General features: G+C 40.6%; 1 protein-coding gene across 2 annotated transcripts; it reads left to right on the forward strand.

Moving 5' to 3' along the window:
- The first annotated feature begins 180 nt into the window (after window positions 1–180).
- Window positions 181–18,183, forward strand: hltf (helicase-like transcription factor). Of its 2 annotated transcripts, none has more exons than XM_017441941.3 (25): window positions 181–310; window positions 497–675; window positions 3,432–3,598; window positions 3,708–3,862; window positions 3,942–4,003; window positions 4,180–4,251; window positions 4,689–4,880; window positions 4,986–5,060; window positions 5,146–5,206; window positions 9,839–9,902; window positions 10,011–10,078; window positions 10,899–10,946; window positions 11,113–11,223; window positions 11,328–11,419; window positions 11,504–11,647; window positions 11,852–11,984; window positions 12,958–13,093; window positions 13,663–13,842; window positions 14,004–14,119; window positions 15,094–15,275; window positions 15,387–15,509; window positions 16,023–16,135; window positions 16,465–16,645; window positions 17,120–17,200; window positions 17,917–18,183. In XM_017441941.3, exons 2-25 carry the CDS (start codon window positions 499–501, stop codon window positions 18,058–18,060), a joined length of 2,877 nt encoding a protein of 958 aa, XP_017297430.1. In that variant the 5' UTR covers window positions 181–310; window positions 497–498; the 3' UTR covers window positions 18,061–18,183. The 2 variants fall into 2 exon arrangements, with proteins under 2 accessions (XP_017297430.1, XP_017297431.1); XM_017441942.3 differs by having other exon boundaries at window positions 10,899–10,940.
- Window positions 18,184–21,917: the final 3,734 nt, after the last annotated feature.

Raw genomic sequence — 21,917 nt, forward strand, 5'->3', positions numbered from 1 at the left:
ACAGAAATCCTGTTATCAAAAATCCAATTATGTACACATCTTCAATATCCTTGACCGACATTATAGATAAATACACAATCTTCCACTTCCCTCAAGAATCGACCGTGTATCCAGTCGAATTGTCCCGTCATGGCAAACTGAGTCATGATGACCCATTAATTTATTTTGGAAAGTCAGAAACGGAAATGTTAGATCTACTGAAGTTAGCTTGACTTGAAAGTAGCTGAAATGTCAACAAAGTTACCGCTACAGAAACGCTGAACTACTCGCATGTTTTGCTTAGTGTGCAGCAGCTGAGAGGAAATTAACAGTAAGGATGAACTGTTCAATTTAAGTTTATAATACATGCTGTATTTGTTATTTACATGTTTAGTCCGAACGAAAGGGGGCTTACTGAACGTTCAGTTTTACTCAACCAATGAACTAACGTTAAAGACTTGAAACAAACTATGAGACAATATTTGGTACAGTTCCTGTATTGTTAAAATGTGTTCAGGCATGTCTTCTTGCTGGTGGAGGTTCGGCTGGGACACCACTGATCGCTTTGAGACCAGTACAGAGTCCCTGTCCCAGGCCATCAGGGCTGCTACGTCTGAGGAGCCGGATGCAGATGGCAGTGTGCAGTTTGGTATCCTGCGGGGAACTGTGGTCGGGCTTAGATATTACACTGGGATGGTAAGGATTACTAATAATCAAAAATCATATTTTTTTATTATGACAGACACAACCCATCCATGAAGGACTGCTGCCCTCCTTAGTCTGCGTTCCTTAATTACAGCCCAGTGAAATATAAATACCCACGTTTTGTTTTTTGTTCTTTTCCTTTCTTGAATGCATTGAGTTGCTGGTCTAAATTTAAGTTTCTTCCACCTAAATAACTGTTTATTATCAACGGAATATAGCTTTAAAATGTAACTTGCCTTGTATTTTGCCATGCTTTTGCAATTTTATTTTTGATTAGTGGAGATAATTCTCAATTATTATAAGCTATGGACAGTGGGGGCTGCGGTAGCTTGGTGGTCAGTCTTGTAATCCAGAGGCTGCAGGTTTGAGCCCAGGTTGCTCCAAACTCTATAAATTATAACACAGAAGCTTCTTTAGTGAAAAGTTTAAAGTGCAACTTAAGGGGCGCTGTGGTGAAAAGTTGCTATGCAACTTTATGTTCTTTTTTTGAACCACAAAGACGTTACCAACAAATGTATCTAAAAATGCTCACACACCAAGTCAACAAATGTTTAGCTGTGGTCTGCATGTGGTGATTTGGTTTTTCTATGGGTTTTGTTTATGTTTTATTTTTATTTGGTTTGGGTTTTTGTTTTGTTTCTATTCTGTTGTATTTGCTTTTTGTTTGGTCTCATGTTCATGCTTTTGTATTCACTCCTCCCCAGTCACCCTTTTGCTGTTTCCTGGCCACGCCCATCTCCACCTGCCCATGATTGCTCCCATACACCTGAATCCACTTACCACAATTATCCNACTTTAAAACCCGGTCATTTCTCTCCATACCTCGCTGGTCCATTGTCTAAGGTTTGTCTCTGGTTTGTCTATGGTTGTAGCTCGTTTCTGGTTGTTGTTTTTTCCGTCCCGCTTGTCTCCGTCTCCATTTATGTTAGTTTTAGTTTGTTCATTATTTTGTTTTTGCTGCCACGTCAGCTTTTGTTTTGTGTTTAAGTAGTTAATAAATTATTGGTTGTTAAAAATGAGTCTGCGCTCTGGGTTCGCTGTCGTCACCCCACATCATGACACTGCACTGCAATACATGCTAACTGCAATACATGTTAAATATGTTAACAGTAATTATCGCAACTGATTTGCAGTGCAATTTACCAAACATCTCAACACAATCAAATTGAAACAGGGTACCACAGTAATAACAGACAGAAAATACTGGAATATGTAATTTTGAAAAAAGCTCACGCTGATGACTTTTCTGAGACGCAAAAAATTTTCATCCAGTTTTAGTGAAGTCAGGTGATTTCCTGCTCAATAAACATCTCAGCCAGTATAAAAAAAATCAAACAAAATTTTTAAAAAAATGTGACGATCCAGGCCCTCTAAAGCTAAATTGCAGACATTAACCCCACAAACTTCACAGTCTTACTGTACATCTCCGTCAGTTCAGCCTTGAGTTTTCCTCTGCAGCTCATGGGATGGGTAAAATGTTAACTCTGCCCAACAACCTTAAAAACTTTCTTTAAAAACTAGTTGGAACAACATCAGTTGGCCGATGGTAGAATGACAGTACTTAAAGTGCCTTTCTAGCCAACCAGGCTACTCAAAGCGCTTCACCTCAACCTGCCCTCATTTACCCATCCAAATTCATACAGCACTCTGCTACATCTCTACAACGCTAACCTGAATAAATCATTCTTTAGAACCTAATCAGTGTTTTTAGATAACATTCATACACCGATGAGGCACACATCAGAGGCAATGAGAGGTTCAGTGTCTTTCCCAGAGACACTTCGACATGTGACTGCTGCCAGGTATCGAACCTCCAACTGTCTCGTTGGAGGACAACTGCTTTAACTGCTGACTCATATCCGCCCGATTTGGACAGGAGGATGTCTTCATGTTATTAACTATTTTGTCTAGCTGATTAAAACCCACAGGCTCAAACTGATTAAAGACAGCAGAACTTGTGATGGTGGTGAATGGTTCAGATCAGTGACCTGAGGTTTTGTATCTTGTTGGTAAAAAAAAAACTGCTGGAACTTTTCACAGGTTTCAGAGGAGTTCGCAAGACATGTAGGCGGAGGAGTGTTCAAACACAGTTAATAGTGGAGAAAAGAACCCAAGGATTATGAGAGTTGTTCACAATGACATTAGAGATAAATTTAGCTTTTTCAGCTTTAAAAATGTCCTAATACCTGCACAGACTCTCTCTAAACATAAAAAAGACACTTGCAGTTTATTCTTTTTCCACCTTCATTCAACCTTCCTGCACTCTTATTTGACAGAAAGAGTGACATCATTTATCCAAGGTTCAGGCTTTGGTTTGGGTTGGACAGTCTTAAAAGAAGCAACAACATCAAGATCCTTCAGAAATTCAAGATAAAAATTAGAAGTAATGTCATTATTTAAACCAGACACTCTAAAACCTTGTTAAAAGCAACAGAAAACTGTTCAGCAGCTGATATGTTAAAACTATCATGCAATATGTAGTGTTCAAATTATGTGGTTTCTCAGCTACTACCACTCTTAATTTTACCTCAATGTCTGTAAAACTGACATTGAGGTTGGAATGAAGGATCTAAAATCATGACAGTGCAAATGTGATCAGATCAGAAGTATGGCTGCTAAAAATCAGACTTTAGGCATGTTTTAGGAACACAATTTTTCACAAGACAAAGCCACTTCTTTATATCAGACAAGGATTAAATTATGTCTAACAAATCATAAAACCAAACATCCTGTTGCTTTCCAAACAGGTGAACCGCGGGGAGATGGTGGGTTTAGTGCGGGAGCCTCAAAATCCATATGACCGTAACGCAGTGAAAGTTACAAACGTATATGGGAACCAGGTTGGGCACATCAAGAAGGAGCTGGCTGTAGCTATGGCCTATGTGATGGACAACAACTTGGCTAAAGTGGAGGGGTGAGTTCTGATTGGATTTACAGTGCAAACAGAAGAATTTTAGACAAAAATCTTCTTATAATGAATTTCCACCTGAATCCCAGTAACCATGACTCCATCCTGTTGTTAGGGTGGTACACTCGGGGACAAACAACACCTTCTCCATGCCTGTGATGTTGTCATTCTTGGGGAAAGAAGAGAACAAAGATGCTGTGATGAGGTACATGGCAAGTCGAGGATATAAACTGAACATGGACGGAAGCGGGTCAACGGACGCATGCTCAGGTTTATAATCTTCCTGTTTTTTGACTTTAAGACGTCTGTTGTCTTCAACTTAGTTTTATTTACTTGTGTTTGTTTACAGGTAGATACCAGAATGCTTTTTCAGCCAAGAAAGGTGTGACTATCCCACTAACTGCAGAGGAGGTAATATAATTAGATAAACATGTGTGAGAATATACAGATTATTCAGCTTTTAATGCTGCGTTTGGAATGAACTAAAGCAAAAGTTTAGATTTAATTTAATGTTCTTGTTAAAATTCTATGTATAAAATAATAAATTTGCAAAATTAAATCAGTTCTATCTTGTTTTTATCTTCCAGTTAAAGAATGCATTTGATAACTTGTTTGAAGGTTTGATGGAGAGTAAAGATGGGGAGAAGGAATCAGCTGAGGTAAATTTAAGATCTGTTTGTCAGCCATCTTTGGTGAATAGTTTGCTTTTTTCTTGCTCCTTCTGCAGTAGTCATTGCATTTAGTTTATTATTGTTGAAACATACATTTTCACCTGAAAAGCAAAGGCTTCTCTGCACAATTTATTGATATTTTCCAAAAGGTGAAAGCAGATGATAATGTTTTGCCCTTGTTTGTGTTCGTGTGTAAGCTGGTTTCACTCACGTTATGCAATCCTTCAAGGAATGCTAGGCCTTTAATTTATTTGAGGTTTAACTATTGTGATGTATTGAATATATTTTGAACCTAAATATATTTTTTCTGCTCATCTTAATTTATTTTTATTGTGCTGCTGTTAGTTTCTCCTCACTGAGTTGTGATCTTTTTGACATGACCTACAATACTTTAAATGCATTCAGCATTTTTTTTGTCTCTGCAGGCTGTGGCCACTCCCCTCCTTCCTCACCAGAAACAAGCTCTGTCCTGGATGTGTGCTCGAGAAAACAAAGACACGTTGCCTCCATTCTGGGAGAAGAGAGGTGAGCTGTACTACAACAGCCTCACGTTTTTTTCTACTAAAGAAATACCGGAGAGGGTCCGGGGAGGAATCCTGGCAGATGACATGGGATTGGTAAGGGATACATGCAATAATTCACATATTTGAACACAGAATGTATTTAATTTAATTTGTACAACAGCATTTATCATTATCTTTATTTTGTATTTTGATTTCCAGGGTAAAACTCTGACAACAATCGCTCTGATCCTCACCAACTTTCACAAAGGAAAGTCGCTGCCTGTGGAGAAATGTGTAAGCAGCTGTGTTGGATTCTTTTTGTTCATTATGCTGCATGAGTGTTTGCTAATATCAGTGTGTATTTGTTTTAAATGTACAGAAGGAGTGGTTCTCACCAACCAAAGGTGAAACTAAACCTGTGGAATACTCCAAGCAGGAAGGTAATGTCTGCTGCTGATAATGGTTTTCTTGCCCTGTAATTTAACATTTTATTTTAAGTTTTTTTATTTCTTTATTCAAGTTTAGGTGGAAATGCGGAAATAAAAATAAAAAAAATAAACAGACTAACTGCATTTTCTGCAAGATTAGTGTGAATGCTTAGGGCTGAAAGACTGCTGAAATTTTTAAAGAAGCTAAATGTGAGTTGTTAAAGGTAAAACAAGCAGAACACTAGCTAAAAGTGGCAAATTACAAGCTAAAAGTAGCTGAAGGTTACCTCAGAGCTTAAGTAGCAATAGGCTAGCTCAAAACTAGAAGTAGAAAAAGGCTAAAAGGCAAAAAGTAGCAAAAATCAAGCTAAAAGCAGGAACGGGGCTAATTAATAGCAAATTGCTAGTTAAAGGTAAAAGGTGCATAAGAAGACAAAAATAAAGCATGTATGCTGCAGCAGACTTCAGATAACAGGGTTTTCTTTATGGAACAAAAAACATATTGTTGTATTTCTATGGGAAAATATTTGTAAAAAAAATAAAATATTTAGAAAAGTCCAAAAGTTACAAAAAACAAGTTCTATTTTGTATAGGCTTTGCCCTTTAAGGCTATCGCTAGTGGGTTTATCCCTTCGCGTGCAGCGCAGCACTGGAAAAACTTTAGTCCACGCCCACCTGCTGTGTGGGCCCCACCCCCGGTCCGTATATATTACGGTGAGACCGGGCATTCGTCTCCCTTTTTTTTCTTCAGCTACAGCAAAGCACTCAAGAGCGAAGAACAAGAAGATGTCCAGCACCAGCACAATCCGCCTGTGCCCATCCTGCCTGACTGGCTACATCATGGGCTACAACATCTGCGAGGAATGCCTGGGTCCCCACCACGCCGACCTCGCCCTCACTCCCCAGTCGTCCTGCCGTCCCTGTGAACTCCTCTCTTCCGAGGAGAAGCAGAGACGAGCAGCCTTTTTCAAGGCTAGTGCCGAGGCTGAAGAGGTTTTCCCCGTGGCGGAGTACTTGCTGGACGACGCCATCACCCTTTTCGACGCGGAGCCGCGCAGGGAATCGTATGATTCCTCCAGCAGAGGCGATGCTAGCAGCAGCCCCGCTGCTTCTTCCCAGCTAGGGAGCGCGATAGCGGAACCGGTTCCTCCCACGTCAGCGGCCACTCCGCTCCCAGCTGTCGGCGCTCTCCTCCTGGAACTGCCCGGCATAATCCAGGAGGCTGCTAGCGCATAGGGACTCTCCGTCCCTCCTCCTCCCCTGCCCCGATCGGACGATCTGGCAGGAAGGTTTGGCTCTGCCCCAGCTCATCGCCCTGACCCCATCTGGCCCTACTTCCCAGCTGTGACGTCATACTGGGACGAAGCTTCAGCTGGGCCTGGTAAGCTAAAGGCGCCAGTTTCCTCCTTCGCCTCTCTCACCAGAGTGGAGGGGTTTACCGAGCAGAGTTTTCCCTCGGTTCCCCCTCTGGAGCCGAGCCTTGCGGAGGTTTTCAGGACGAAGACTTCTCGGACGGACCAGCGACCTGTTCCTGCAGGCAGGCACGATCAGCTGGTCACCAGATTCACAAACAGTGCGCATCAGTGTTCATTCCAGCCAGCCGCAGCAAACAACAACATAGCCTTGCTGGCTTTCAGCATTTCGAAGAGGCTGGAGGGAGCAGACCTGCCGGAGGACACAAAGCTCCCTCTGTAAAGCCGCCGACGCCTTTCTAAACCTGTGGGCAGCCTCTACTGTTTGCCTGTCCTGCGTTGCTGCCTGGATGACCATGATCCAGAGAGCTACTTGGCTCCGCCCCTCTCCATCCATGCCAGAGAGGGTGCAGCAGGATCATCACCCCAGATGCGCTGTTTGGGGCCAACTTCAAGTCCATCCTCGAGAAATCACAGAGGACAGAGGAGGTATCAGAGACCCTACGCCACCTGGTGACGCCACAGCTCGCCTACCACTCCTGCCGCTCCTCCGGCTGCTGGAGGGACTGCCGTGGCCAGCGACAGCAGCAGACATGCTCCACAGCTGCGGCAGCGGCTTCCCGCCCCGCTCTTCCACCTGCCTCCTCCACCAGTGAACAGGCCTTCCCGACACGCCCACCAGCAACCCAGCGTTTCCCCAGAAGCCGGCATCAGGCGCCATCCTGGACCAACCAGCCGCTGGGCGCACGGAGGAAGCAGCCCAGGAAATGACTCGTTGGGGGGAATGTGTGTGATTCTGAAGTGTGTTTTGAAATAAAACAAAAACATCTCTCAAAGGGCAGATTCCAAACAAATTCCAGCCTGCCTGTCAGATCAACTGATCTCACAGCAGCCCCTCCTCACACATTCCCCACCCAGAACGAGCTGGTAACCTCTAAACAGCTGTTTAGGAGGCACCGCAGCTCGGCAAGTTCCACAAAGCACTCTGTCACATCAGCTAAAACTGATTCTCCTCAGCAGATCGAGTCTGGAAAAATCTCTTGTTTTTTGCCGGGGCCTATCTTACTTTCTACTGCTTCTCCCCACTCACCGTGCAGAGGGAGTAAACGTCCGTTGCCACGGCAGCAACAGCCTCCTCTGAAACGGCGTCTCATTCACAAAAGTGCCGACGCCCCCTCTCTTTGCGCCGGCTCACCTCAATACTGACGTGAGTCTGCAGCCTGAGCACAGTACAGAGGCAGACAGACAGCCCTTTCTGTCTGAGCCCCCATGGGTCCCCCCCGGAGAGTCTCCGAGGCGGGTGACGACGGCAGGGGCTCTGACTTGGCTGACGTCCATGAAAAACATGACGCAGCACAAAAATGCGCGCCCGCTCTCCGAGTGTCACTCAGAGTGGCAGCGAGTATGTTCCCTGGACAGGTGGATGGACAGACTGATCAGCAGGGGTTACACGCTGCAATTTGCAGCTCACCCTCCACCGTTCAGAGGGATTATAGAGGCGGTTCTGTCATCCCCAGAGCAGAACTTGTCTCTCCAGTCAGAACTACAGGAACTCCTGATGAAAAACGACATTTCCAGAGCTCCCAACGGAGAGGAAAACACAGGGTTTTACTCCCGCTATTTTCTGGTTCCAAAGGAAATGGGAGGGATGAGACCCATTCTCGATCTGTCGATGTTCAACAAATCGATCATGGAGAGACAGTTCCACTTGCTGACAATCAAACAGCTGCTGGAGAATGTTCACCAGAACGACTGGTTCACCTTCATAGATCTGAAGGATTTTCACATCCCCATCATTCCGAAACAGAAAATTTCTCACAGTGTGGAAAGTGATTCAGCACTTTGCTCCTCTGCTGCAGTATCAGCATGTTCTGATCCACACGGACAACAGAATGGCAGCAGCCTACATAAACCGTCAGGGAGGCGTGCGCTCAGCTCAGCTGTTACGCGTCGCAAGGCAGCTGGTGTGCTGGACACGAGAAAACCTGCTCTCCATCAAAGCAGAATACATCCCCGGTGTCCTGAACAGAGGAGCAGACATCATGTTGAGGGGCGGTCCTCGCCACGGGGACTGGACCCTCCATCCCGAGCTGATCTCTCGGATCTAGAGCAGGTTCAGCCGAGCAGCAGTGAATCTGTTTGCCACACGGGAGAACGCCCAGTGTCAGCTGTGGTTCTCACTGAGCCCACGGGACGATCCACCTTTAGGAGTGGACGCGTTCTCTCACAGCCCATAGCCAAAAATGCTTCTTTATGCTTTCCTGCCAGTTCCGCTGATCCCGCGGATCCTGGATCGAGTTCGGGAGGAAGAGCTGTCAGTCATTCTGGTAGCTCCCGAGTGCAAAAGCGCACCATGGTTCCCGAACCTGCAGCAACTGATGTCGGGCCGGCAGTGGAAGCTGCCGTGGAGGGAGGATGCGCTCTTCCAGGTGGGAGGAGCGACCAGGAGTTACCCGGAAAAAGGTCAGCATCTCTGGGTTTGGACGCTGAACGGATCCGCCTAGAAAAGATGGACCTCCCACAGGATGTGGTGCGCACGATCTGCTCTGCTCATCATTACACTGTTACAGTTTGTAACCTCTGTTGTTCCTATTCCGAGCAGCAGGTCTGTTATCTCAGCCCTTCTTTCACCAGAAATCATTCGCTTCTCTGGTGCGCTGCCGTGCATGGAGCGTGTAATTACACATGCATAAGCCTGAGTGATGAAATGGGTTATGTGCGAGCAAGTGCTTCATGTTTGTGTCTGGATGGACCCAGTGAGGCATAGACTACATCGTGCTTCGCCTTTAACCCACTAACGATAGCCTTAAAGGGCGAAGCCTATACGAAATAGAACGTTGGTTACGTACTGTAACCCCAGATTCTATGAGTATAGGCGCAGCCCTTTAAGGTCTAAGCCTCACTGGTTCCTAAATGGCTGAAGAAAAAAGCTATTTGGAGCCAAATGCCCGGTCTCACCGTAATTTATACGGACTGGGGGTGGGGCCCACTCAGTAGGTGGGCGTGGACTAATGTTTTTCAGTGCTGTGCTGCGCGAGAAGGGATAAACCCACTAGCGATAGCCTTAAAGGGCGAAGCCTATACAAAATAGAATCTGGGGTTACAGTACGTAACCAACGTTCTAGCACCCTTCTCCTGAATAAGCGGAATGTTATGATTTTGATCATGTTTAACCAATTATTTAAACAATTAGGTTTTTAACTTGCAAGCTGATGTCATGTTTTTGTTTCAGAAAGCAGCAGTGCAGAATATAAATCAGGATTGAGTAATCCTGGTGGTCCTCATTGCTCAAACCTGTAAGTATGTTAATTATTTCCATTAACTGGTGTCAGTTTTTGTTTTAGCTGAACAGCATGAATTATTGAGGTTTCTATTAACTGATATTTTGTTACTGTATGGGTCAGTCACAAGAAGGAGGCGATCGATACTGATGCAGCAGATATAGTGGTGGTAGAAGATGAGCCACAAAAACGTAAGAATTTATTTTCTCAAACATATCAGCTTTTATTTTTGTTGTTTATCCTACGTTTTTTTTTGTATATGGAGGACCGAAAGCGACACAATCAAAAATAAAAGCAGAAATATATATATTTTGCTTTTGCCTTTTCCTTACACATGAAATAACATTTCACGCCATACAGCTGATCAGTGTTATTTCATGGTTACCAAGGCAACCACCGGCCACTGCCAGAGCATGTCAGCTACAGGTGGGGGTTAAGGCATACCGAACTGATACAATTTGAAAGAAGGACGGACGGTGTTGTGCTGAAAAGCGATCGGGCGCACCCTCGTGAAGGAGCGCGCACAGGTGAGCGGTATTAAAGTGCGCCTCCTCTCCGCTCTGTGGGTTTATAAAGGGAAACGATAAATAGTCATCACTGACTAGCAACGTGCCTTAACTCTTCTGCAGCTGTCTGAGACATCTTTGCTACGAGTTCACTTACTCTCAAATGAGGCATTCTCCTGAAATAGCCGAGAGCGCAAGCATGAACAATCGATCTGCACATGGATCCTGCTCCTTCCTGGTTATTGACCAATAGGAGAGGAGCTGGACCAAGAAGACAGCCTCCTCATTTGCATATTAAGGCAGAAATGCACACGGTAATTAAAGAAGAGGAGGAAATGTATAAGGAAAAAGCAAAAGCAAAATATAAACATTACTTGACGAAAACGCATGTATAAGGAAAACGCAAAAGCAAAATATATATATATTTCTGCTTTTATTTTTGATTATGTTGCTTTCGGCCCTCCATATTTGTGGCCTTTTTAATCAAGACTTTTTTTACTTTCAGATCTGTTAAAAAAGAAGAGGAAACTGACCAAGCAGAAAGCCAGTAAAGGTCCAAACTTAATTAGTGCACATGTGAATGTAACAGAAATTCTTCCTGAAAAGACCTACTAGATGTAGTAACACTCAGTGACCTTGTTTTACTGATACAGTATCAAATTCTTCCTCACCAGAATTCACCCTGAGTTAAATACGTTACCTTTTTTCTTCGTGCACAGATGGTACAGTTTTGTTTGAGGATTTTGACTTTGCTGCAGCACTGAGCAGCTCAACAACAGATACAAGTCCAAAGAAGAAGAAAACTCCAGAAAATGCCAGTGAAAGTCAAAGTGAGTTTAACTCTGTTTCACAAACCTGCATTCAGTTAAAAAGGGGAGTAAATATAGACTGTGTGTTCACACCTGCTGAACTTGTGTACCTTTTGCCTGTATAGATGTTAAATCGTCCATCACTGAAAACACAGAGGACTTATCAGTGAGAGCAACTCTCATTATATGTCCTCTCTCTGTGCTCAGCAACTGGCTGGTGAGAACACAGTACACACACTCAAAACGACACACTTTGAGCATTTGCTATAATTTATGCTCTTCTTTCTTTCTCTGTGAGCAGGACCAATTTGAGCAGCATGTCCATTCTAATGTAAAGCTAAACGTCTATCTGTATTACGGTTCGGAGCGTAACAGGAGCAAGAAGTTCCTGTCCTCTCAGGATGTGGTAATCACCACATACAACGTCCTCTCTGCTGACTTAGGGGTGAGTGGACATCGATCACATGTCATTGGCTGCAAGAGAAAATAAAAAAGGAAGGCAAACTGATGTAAAAACCATAGATTTTTAAAAGCAGAGACCTAAAACTAAAAACTGAGATGACTTTCTTTTTTTTTTAACCAATTGAGGCCCATTGCACCACGTGTGTTTGGGCAGCACCTTAAGTAAAATGCAACAATTTCCTTTCAGAATAAGAGTCCCCTACATGGTATCAAATGGCTGAGGGTGGTACTGGATGAAGGACACATCATAAGAAATCCAAACACACAAATGAGCAAAGCTGTGCTGGAACTGAAAGCTCAGAGGCGCTGGATTCTTTCAGGTACTCTACCACCTCAACCAAAAAGCAAGTTTTATTTTCTTTGTGTAAACAAGATATAAAGCTAGAAGCACTCGGTAAGCACAAAACTCTACCAGGGCCATAGGCGTCATTAAAAAATAGTGCAACCTGGATTGTGATCTGGATCGCCAACAAAATTTTTAAATTGTTTTTGTGACAACCCCAACATTTCCTGAAGATTTCAATTAAACCTCTTCATTAGTCTTGCTGAAGGAGGTAACAAGGTTTTAACAAAGGGGACACTTGAGACCTTGACCTTTGACATGGATCACCACCAAAATTTATTCACTTGTTTGTTGTGACAACCCCAACATTCCCTAAAAAGTTCCTTCATTTTTCAAGCAATCTTGCTAACAGACGGATGGACAAACAAATAAACCAACACTACTGAAGAAACTGAGAAGATCTCTATATATTTTGGGGAGAAAATCTTTGTAAATAAAGTTAATTCAAAACATATAAAAGTCACTAATAGTAAGTGATAGCACACTGCTACCGATTAAGCTGAATGTTTTGCTATATGAATGGTCAGAATAGCACAATGAGGAAGTAGTTTGTCAAAATGTACAAAAGAAACTATTAACAGGAAAAGGCTGATTCAGCATTCTTGCAATTAAAGTAAAAAGCTACCATGAAATCACATAACATCATCGAGCTTGATCTTAACTTTTTCCACATTTAGAAAGAAAAAAAATCAAAAGTTTTACTTTAGGCTGAATTGATGCTGCATGTGGAAAAACTGATGGTTCTAAAATACAGACACCAAAGTGAGAAAAGGAAAGTTTGTCTGTTAATCTGAAGATAGAAAAGCAAAATAATCTCATGTTCTTTGCTTTCTGTCTTCATTTGATACTAGATAACAAATGTTCCATAAACATAAAAAAAATCATTCAATACAAATGTGATTTGAGGGAGATAAACAGTGACACATTGAGTGATTTCTGAATTCTTTTAGGTACTCCTATCCAGAACAGCATGAAGGACCTGTGGATGCTGCTGGCCTTCCTGCGTCTGAAACCCTTCAATGTTCGGGAGTGGTGGAACAGAGTGATCCAGAGACCTGTTATGCAAGGAGACAGAGATGGTCTGCAGTGAGTGTTTATTCATCAATTTACTGCTGTACTCCTGCACCGCCTCAAAAATACTCCAGAGGGCACCATTTACTGTAACACAATTTGCAACTGCTGCCATAGGCAAAAGGACAATAATGTTTAATGTTAATTAATGTCAGTGTTTTCCCCATCTGTAGGTTCATGTGTTTATTACCAAAATATGACTTTAAAAAACACCAAAATTACTATAAGTCAGTTTTTCAGTCAGTTTTACAGATATTGAGCTAAAATTTATTGTAGCTCAGAGTCATTGTCAAATTATACTTTAAGTGTGACATTTTGCAGTATTGTGTGAAAAGGCATGAAAGGCAATATCCATTCCTTCAAGGACTGTTTACATGTTTGTACTTTAACTTTAATGTAATTATAAGTTTAGTTTTTGTTTTGTTAGTAAATCTAATGAATTCTACTCCATATAATCATTATCCTCCCTAGCAACTTCAGCTATTGATAAAACTTTAAACTTAGATGGAAAATTTTTTGTCATTATACCATCACTCTTCAGGCATGGGGAACTGTAAAATCTAAGCACATAATGCTGTGTGCAGAAACCTCCAGAACCTGGTAAGGTGCATCACCCTGAGACGGACCAAGAGCAGTGAGATAAACGGCCTCCGCCTGGTGTCACTGCCTGAGAAAACGGTGTCTGTGGAGCAGGTGGATCTCAGCCAGCAGGAGAGGGAGGAGTACGAGCTGGCACGTAATGAGGGCAGACGTACTATCGGCAGGTAACAGATGGGTTCAGTGTGTGTGAACGTGTGGAAACATGTCTGAGAATGACAACTTGATTAGAGGGCAGTTTACAAAGATATATTCAACAAAACACGAAGCATGCATGTGTCATGTTGTGCTAACAGTTTTTATGGATCGATATGTGTGTATTTTACAGATATGTAGCTGAAGGGTCTGTCTTGAGGAATTATGCTGATGTTCTTGTCATTCTGATGAGGCTCCGACAGCACTGCTGCCACCCTGACCTGCTCCCAAACATATCCTCAGATTTGGGTAAAGAAAAAATATTTTTGAATTGTAAAGGTTTGAAAGTTTGATGGATTAGAATTATCACAACGTTAGAATTTAATTTCAATACCAATACCCAGGAAAATACTCAGTGTTTGATGTAAATATTGATACGTAGGGAAAACAATGACAAAAAATTTTAAATGGCATAATGGGCAAAAATGTTATAGTCCAAACATCAATGATGACAGTGTTTTTTGGTCAGTTTCAAACTTATTTTTAGAGAAACACAAAAGTTGTCAGATACATAGAGTGAGTTGTACTGCACTTTTACATTTTTGGAACCATTTTGTGGAACCATTTTAGTCGAAGCAGTTGATTTGGTTTAATGCTGGTGACGTCGGTGGGATGCAAGTCGACAGTTGTTCGTGTCCTTAGCTGCTGTGGAAAGTTATATCAGCTGGAGAAAAACGGTACTTTTGATATTAATAGTAATTTTAAGTGTGAACTAATATCCATATTTGTTTCCAAACTCTGGTCAATATCCAACCATATCAGGTTGAATTCTTTGCTTGTTATGTTGTAGTTTTGCTTTGCTCTGCTGCCTGTCTTCACCACTCATCCATATTGGTTTTATTCAGCCAGGAGAAATTTATAAAGATACCATTTTTTGGTGGTGCTGTAACCTTATTTTTAGTTTTTTTTTCACAATAGGAATTTTAAAAGATAAGGCAGAAATTATGACATTATCAGTTGTACCATTTAAATTACATCCATTAATTTCAGAGTTTGGATGTTTTTACCCCTTTCCCTGTTTTATCTTTTCTTACCTTTTTTCACCACCAGTATGGCTTGTTCTCTGACCTGTGGGGGCCAAAAAGAAAGCCAGAGCTATGTTTAAATTCTTTGTTTTGAGTTGCAATACCAGTGTTACAGTACAAAACCTGTTTGCTTTTTTGGATCTGACCAACAAAGACATATTTCCCTTACCCATGTTTCCCGTCTGGCTCTACATGCAGGGACGGTGACAACACCAGCAGAGCTGCGGGAGCGTCTGATAGATAAACTACGGTTCGTGTTGGCCAGTGGCTCTGATGAGGAGTGCTCCGTTTGCCTGGACTCGATCCATCTGCCCGTCATCACGCACTGTGCCCACGTTTACTGCCGACCCTGCATCGCCCAAGTCATCAGCACCGAGCCGGTACGCCTTAAGCTCTCAGCATCCGGTTTCAAGATGGTTTTAATTTTTCTAAAGAGTTTGCACTACCCATCAGTTACACTTTTGTCTTTTTTTCATATGTTTGATGAATAGGAGAAGGCACGGTGCCCCCTCTGTCGAAGTGAGATCAAGACCAGTGAGCTGGTGGAGTTTCCAGCGGAGGAGATGGAAGATGACAAAACTACAAGCTCTGACAGGTGGAGGACAAGCTCAAAGGTATTCACTGCATGTGCTGAGACTGCAAAACAATTTGGTGGATAAAGAGTAAAAAACATTCTGCAGATCAACAAAGTATGGAGGAACATTTAAACCATTGAAGGAAAATCTGGATAAGTTACACTTTTTTATTTAAATTCAGAACTTTTAGCCATCTGCATCTCAGCACATTTAAAAAAAATAAAATGTACATTATATTTTAAGTTGGATCTAATTTATGAAAATTGCTTTGTTGTTAAAGCTCTGTAATGTACAGCTTAAACCGGGATGAACATCAAAAGAGGAACTTAAAGATAAAGGTTCTGTTTTGTTTTGGGCACACTCCTGTTTCTATTGGACAGATTACTAATAAACTCCATAACATCTCCAACCCTTTTCTGCTGATAACATCCAGCTGTACTGCTCCTTCAAAGATTCTTGAGTTCTTCAAACTGTCCAAATTACTTCAGAGCCTATCAGAAATTAGCAACTTTGATGAAAACAGCCTCTGTGTCTGTGTCAATGTTTCTGCAGGTGGAGGCGCTGATGGGAAACCTTCTCAGGCTGCGATCTGAAGACAGCAACATTAAATCTTTGGTCGTCTCTCAGTTTACACGCTTCCTCACCATCCTGGAAACACCTCTTAGGTAACTCACATAAACTCACAAGATTTAGCTCTGGAGTCAAATTTGCCGCTGTTTTTCCTTTTGTATACGAAACTGTTTATTTCATTATTTGGTTAATTTTTAGAATATGTTTTTTCTTTATGTATTTTGAGTACACAGTACCTCAGTGGATGGAAGATGTTAAGATATCAGGATGGGAAGATATCAGACTACTACTACTACATATAGTATATTAGATGTACACAACAATAAACTTCCCACTGCAGACTTCCAAAATATATGTGATCTATCTAATTCTAGTTTCTTAATTGTGTTGTGTGATTCATGTTCGTTTCTGTGGTCCTCACCAGAGAGCATGGTTTCAGTTTTGTGCGTCTCGACGGCTCCATGAACCAAAAGAAGAGGACTCAGATCATTCAGGACTTTCAGAGCTCTGCAGCAGGTGGCCCTTCAATTATGCTCCTGTCACTCAAAGCTGGAGGGGTGGGTCTTAACTTGACTGCTGCCTCTCATGTTTTCCTGATGGACCCTGTAAGTACATATATCCCTGAAAAAACCAAATGCATTCCCATGTAAAATCATAACATATTTTATCAGGATGTGCAGATTGTGGGGAGTTTGTTTGAGACCTGATACGATAGTTTGCCATAAGCAAACTCTCCTTTCTTGTGTTTTAGTTGTTTATAGCTTCTTTAAATAAAAGCACATGGCAGCAAAGTTTTTAGACAAATACCAGATGTTTCAGTGTCAAATAACATTTTATTTTGAGAGGAAAAGGAGCAAAAAGTAAAGAAAAGAGTGGTATTTATTGTGACTAAAATCCTTTGGCAAAGCTGTGGCTCTCCTGTCTGGTCCAGTGTAATTTTTTCACTGAAAATGTAGGATTTGTGTGTCTGTACATCTTTAATAAATCCAGAGGACTGTGGAAAATTTGAACCAAACAATGAAACATCTACTCTGACAGATTTTCAGATCAAATTTACTGTGTTTTTGTATCTGTTTGAGGCATGGAACCCAGCTACTGAGGAGCAGTGTATTGATCGGTGCCACCGTTTGGGCCAGAAGAGGAAAGTTGTGGTCACCAAGGTCAGAATAACACCACTTATTATGTATTTCTGTTACAGTGTTATAAAACCACACTACTGATTATGTTTTTCTGCTGCAGTATTATCACTTTGCAAGGGAGTCTTAGTTATTGTACAATGTTTACAAAGCATCACTCTTTCGTAAGACATTTTGGATTCTAGATTGAAAGTTTGATAAGAAACTTTTTTTTTGTTTAATGAAAGAACAGTTATTTCTTGCTGTCTTGAATTCCAAGCTTTTAATCAAAGATCTTGCACAATCACAATCTTGCTCTCAATGTACAAGTTGGGGATCAGTTCAGCTACTACCACACTAGCTCAATATCTGTAAAATTGACTGGCTTATAGCCATTTTTGTGTTTGCCAAGATCAATATCTCACAGGACTATGACTATTGCAACTCAAAACTGTGAGTAATTTGTGAGAAAACAACAGTGCAAACAGAGCGTACAGTGTCAAGTTAGAGATACATACAGGTTTCCATACAGTAGCAGAAAAATAAGCAGGTGGCATTTCACAAAAAATACAGCCCTAGCAGTCCAGAATTACAGAAGTTAAACTGAGACAGGTTTGAGACAACTACTGCGATTATTTTGAGAAAACATTTGTTTTGCTAATTTTTTTAACACATTCAAAATTTTAGCAGCAAGACTGCAAGCCTCTGCAACTTATGCAAGGCAATTGAGAATGTAACTTATTTTTTGTTTGGTGCTGCAGTTCATTGTGAAGAATTCAGTGGAGGAGAACATGGTGAAGATCCAAAGGAAGAAGCAGGACCTGGTGGAGAAGGCATTTGGCTCAGCTAACACAGACAGGAAAACATCTCGCATTGATGACATCCGAGTTCTGTTGGAGCTGTAGATGTCGGTGGTACTGATTTTTTTGCACGCTGCTTTATCTGCTAACTTTTGTCCGCCTGTAATAAAAACAGGCTGTTTGTGTATGTGCAATTTAAATAAAGTTGTTTTGAGCAGTAGAAAGGAATGATCAGATATCCTGCTGTATCAGTTACAACCAAAGCAGTCAGTAAGCAAAGTTAACCAGTCCTAACAAAGTTATGTGTTAGTTTTTGATTTTTGAATGAAGAAATGCTTACCACTAACATTTCTAGGTACTGTATTTGACTATAACCTACAGAAGATTTAGAATTATTTACACAGTTTTAAAAGAGAAATTATCTGTTAAACCACATAAGTTTTTGATTTAAAACAGAACTAATTAGGCTGTTAGAGGGTGGACAACAGTTTTGTTGCCAGAGGGACCTATTGACCCAGTTAAAACAATCGAAGGGTGACATGTTGAACTGGACAAAGATCATTCCAGGCAGTTCTACTGGAAGACACTTTGAGTCCTTTATTTTTTTATTTTGTTCTATTGTTATATACAGATTAGGTAGTAACAGATTGAAATAGTCTCTTTAAACAGCATACAGGCTGTTTGGAAACCCATACCTGTCTTATCTCCAAATGGTTAAAATATCACATCTTTGGTTTACTTTTATTTTTTTTAAGCTTGTATTGTATACTCCATCTGGCTCTGCAAGCAAACACTGACCTCTCAAATAAAAAAAAGTCCCCTTGTTCTTAATAAAAAACAAAAAAAATACAAAACGAACCTAGGCCACTGAGGGGCTGCTGACTGCCACTTAATTGACACGTCGTCCATCTGGATCCAATGAATGAAAACTTGACGTTCTTATTACTATAGAGCATTTATTGATTGTGCGCACTCAGACAAGATGCGATCCTTTTAAGCTGCACACTTACTATTTTAACTGTTAAGTTAAATCCTTTAGGTATTACACCAAAATAAATATAAACACAAACCCCAAACATATGGCTCTAATACCTTGTCTCAAGATTCATAGATTAGTTGCTCATCTTTATTAATTATTTTTTTAGGAACACATAAGCTACAACTGTTTATATGTCCATTTTCTCTAATGTGCCAAATCAAAGGTCTGTTGTTTAAAAAGTATTCATTAGGTCAATGCATTTTTTTATGATTCAACCCACCATACCAACATGACAAGGAATGCTCAGTACTTACAGGCACCATCTACATCTTTGCTCATTATTCTGCCTGTTTAAGTCTAGTCTCTTATCAAAGATGTCATATCATTTGTAGAATTATAGTTATCTCATCTTAGTTACTAATGTTAGTAAATGAGGTTACAGACCCATAGCCTAAACAGACAAGCATTAATGGTGGTAAATTAATTATTGCCTGACAGGCATAGCAGTAATATTGTGTGTGTTTGTTTGTCTGTTAGCAAAATATTTCATGAACCAGTATATGGATTTTAAAGCAACTTCAGGAAATAATCATTGGTTGTATATCTACAACCAATTAAATTTTGGGGCCAACCCATAGATGTGTCCATCCATTTATTTTCTTTACCTGCTTCTCCTTTTTGGGTCACAGGTTTCCAGCAGTTACTATGAGGCAGGGTACCCCCTGGACAGGTCACAAGACCATCATGGGAACACAGTGACAAACAACCATTCACATTCTCACTCACACCTAGGGACAATTTAAAGTTACAAGTTAACCCAGGGGTCAGCAACCCAAAATGTTGAAAGAGCCATTTTGGACCAAAATAAAAACAACAAAAAAACAAATCTGTCTGGAGCCACAAAAAAATTAAAAGCCTTATGTAAGGTATAATGAAGGCAACACAGGCTTTAAGTGTCTATATTAGCCTAGTATCAAAATGACTAAGTGTATACATAATGAGCATTCATGATTTATTAATTTAATTTTTTTTAATTATTCATTTTCAAATATAATACTCTCCTACGGAGCCAGATCTCAGATAAGCCATTAAATAAACCTATTATGTTTGAAGGCTTAACTTTAATCAGACTGATTTGCTCAGGAATAAATACAATACTTTAGTAAACCAAACATTTTACAACTAGATATTACGTAATATTGGTGTTTATCTTCCATCATTGGGGAAAGCTAGCGGGAGTTTTTATAACAATGTGCCGGGAGTCAGGCGTTCTCCCCCGGTATACTAAACCTGGAGCACTCGGCCAGCTGCAGCTGGCGAGGGGAGCTGGCTGCTAATACCGCAGGAGCAGACATGTTTGAAAATGTCAAAACAATATTGCAATTAGGTGATGTATTGATGAACCGAGGAGATATTTGAGACATTCAAAGCCACATTCTTGCCTAAAAACGTTGTAAAAAATCATGTTGTATCACTTGAAGTGTAATTTAGCAAAATATTTTGCCGCTCTTCACTGTCATTTCCACTTTGCTTGAACGCCCGGTTTGGACCCGCAATGAATTATGGGATATGGTTATCCGTGAAGGATACACTCACTGATACACTGGACCCATCAATGATTTATATGGACCCATCCTTCAAATCAGGGAAAAAACGGACGCATTTAAAGGATACTTTTTAAATTTTTTTTTCAACCTTTATTTAACATATTGCAATACAAAACAAAAAGTACCAAGCTCAACATTCGAAAAGTTACATTACAAAGGGTGATTTATGGCAAAAACATATGCCTAAAATGTGTATACAAATATTTAACAAAATAAGCCAAGGGCCAGCATAAAAGGAAAGCATTATATATCTAAAAAGGAAACAAAAACAAAGTACAAAGTGCAAAGGGCATTAATCAAGAAAGTTGAAGTTAGTCAAAAAGTAAAAGAAGTTGCCAGCATTTTTTCCTTTTACATAACTTACAGATTTTGCATAAGACTTCAGTTCATTTTTCCAATGAGTCAAATTGGGCCTACATTTGAAAAATCGACATTTATGTAAATAGTATTTTCCCAGTAAAATTAAATTATTGATCCCATATTCATTACTGCCAAGCTTATTGAAAACCCCAAACTGGATTTCTTTTGATGTGAGAGCAGGTAGCCGAATTCCTTTGGATTGAATCCACATCTGAAAATCAAGCCAAAAACTCTGCACTATCCTGCACTCAAAGAAAAGATGATCTAAATTCTCGCAGTCTGTCTCCCAGAAATTGCAGTTCCCAACGTCCATCTTAAATTTTGTTCTTAAGAAATCTTTAGTTGGATAAATATTATTTATAATTTTAAACTGCAGTTCTTTTGCTTAGGGTGGAACAGGAAATGACATAAAATTAATCCTTATCTTTTTTATCTCTTCTTCCTTGAAATCTTTGAGAATATATTTTCTCCTAACTGGATTAGGAAAATGGCACTTTAGTATATGTCGCCTCAGAAATTTATTGTTACATCGACAGTCCGAAAAGGGAACCCCATCGATCCAGAGTTGTTTCAGATTAGGAGTCACATTAGAGTATAATATGTCTTGTCTAACCATAGAACAAAGAGATGATGGGATGGCTTTTAAGATTTGATTATATTTTTCCTTTGTGCAATGGATTTTAAATTTTTCACAGAATTCCTGATGTTGTAAAAAGTTTCCTTTATTATCCATGAAGTGGGCGACAGCCCAAACGTCTTTTGAGTGACATTCATCAATAAATATAGATTTTCTACTGATCAAAATATATCTATTATTCCACACTGGGGTATTATGAGGTGTAAAATTGTGAGTAAAAAGTAGTTCCCAATTAAGAAGAACCTGTTTATGAACATCTGAAAGTTTCACTGGCAATCTGCTTAACTCAAAATCACACCGTAAGAGAAGCTGAAGTCCTCCCATCTTATTGAATACCAAATTGGGTATATATGACCAAACTGAAAGACTATTATTTATA

The sequence above is a fragment of the Kryptolebias marmoratus genome, linkage group LG10, assembly GCF_001649575.2.
Source record: "Kryptolebias marmoratus isolate JLee-2015 linkage group LG10, ASM164957v2, whole genome shotgun sequence".
NCBI lineage: Eukaryota > Metazoa > Chordata > Actinopteri > Cyprinodontiformes > Rivulidae > Kryptolebias > Kryptolebias marmoratus.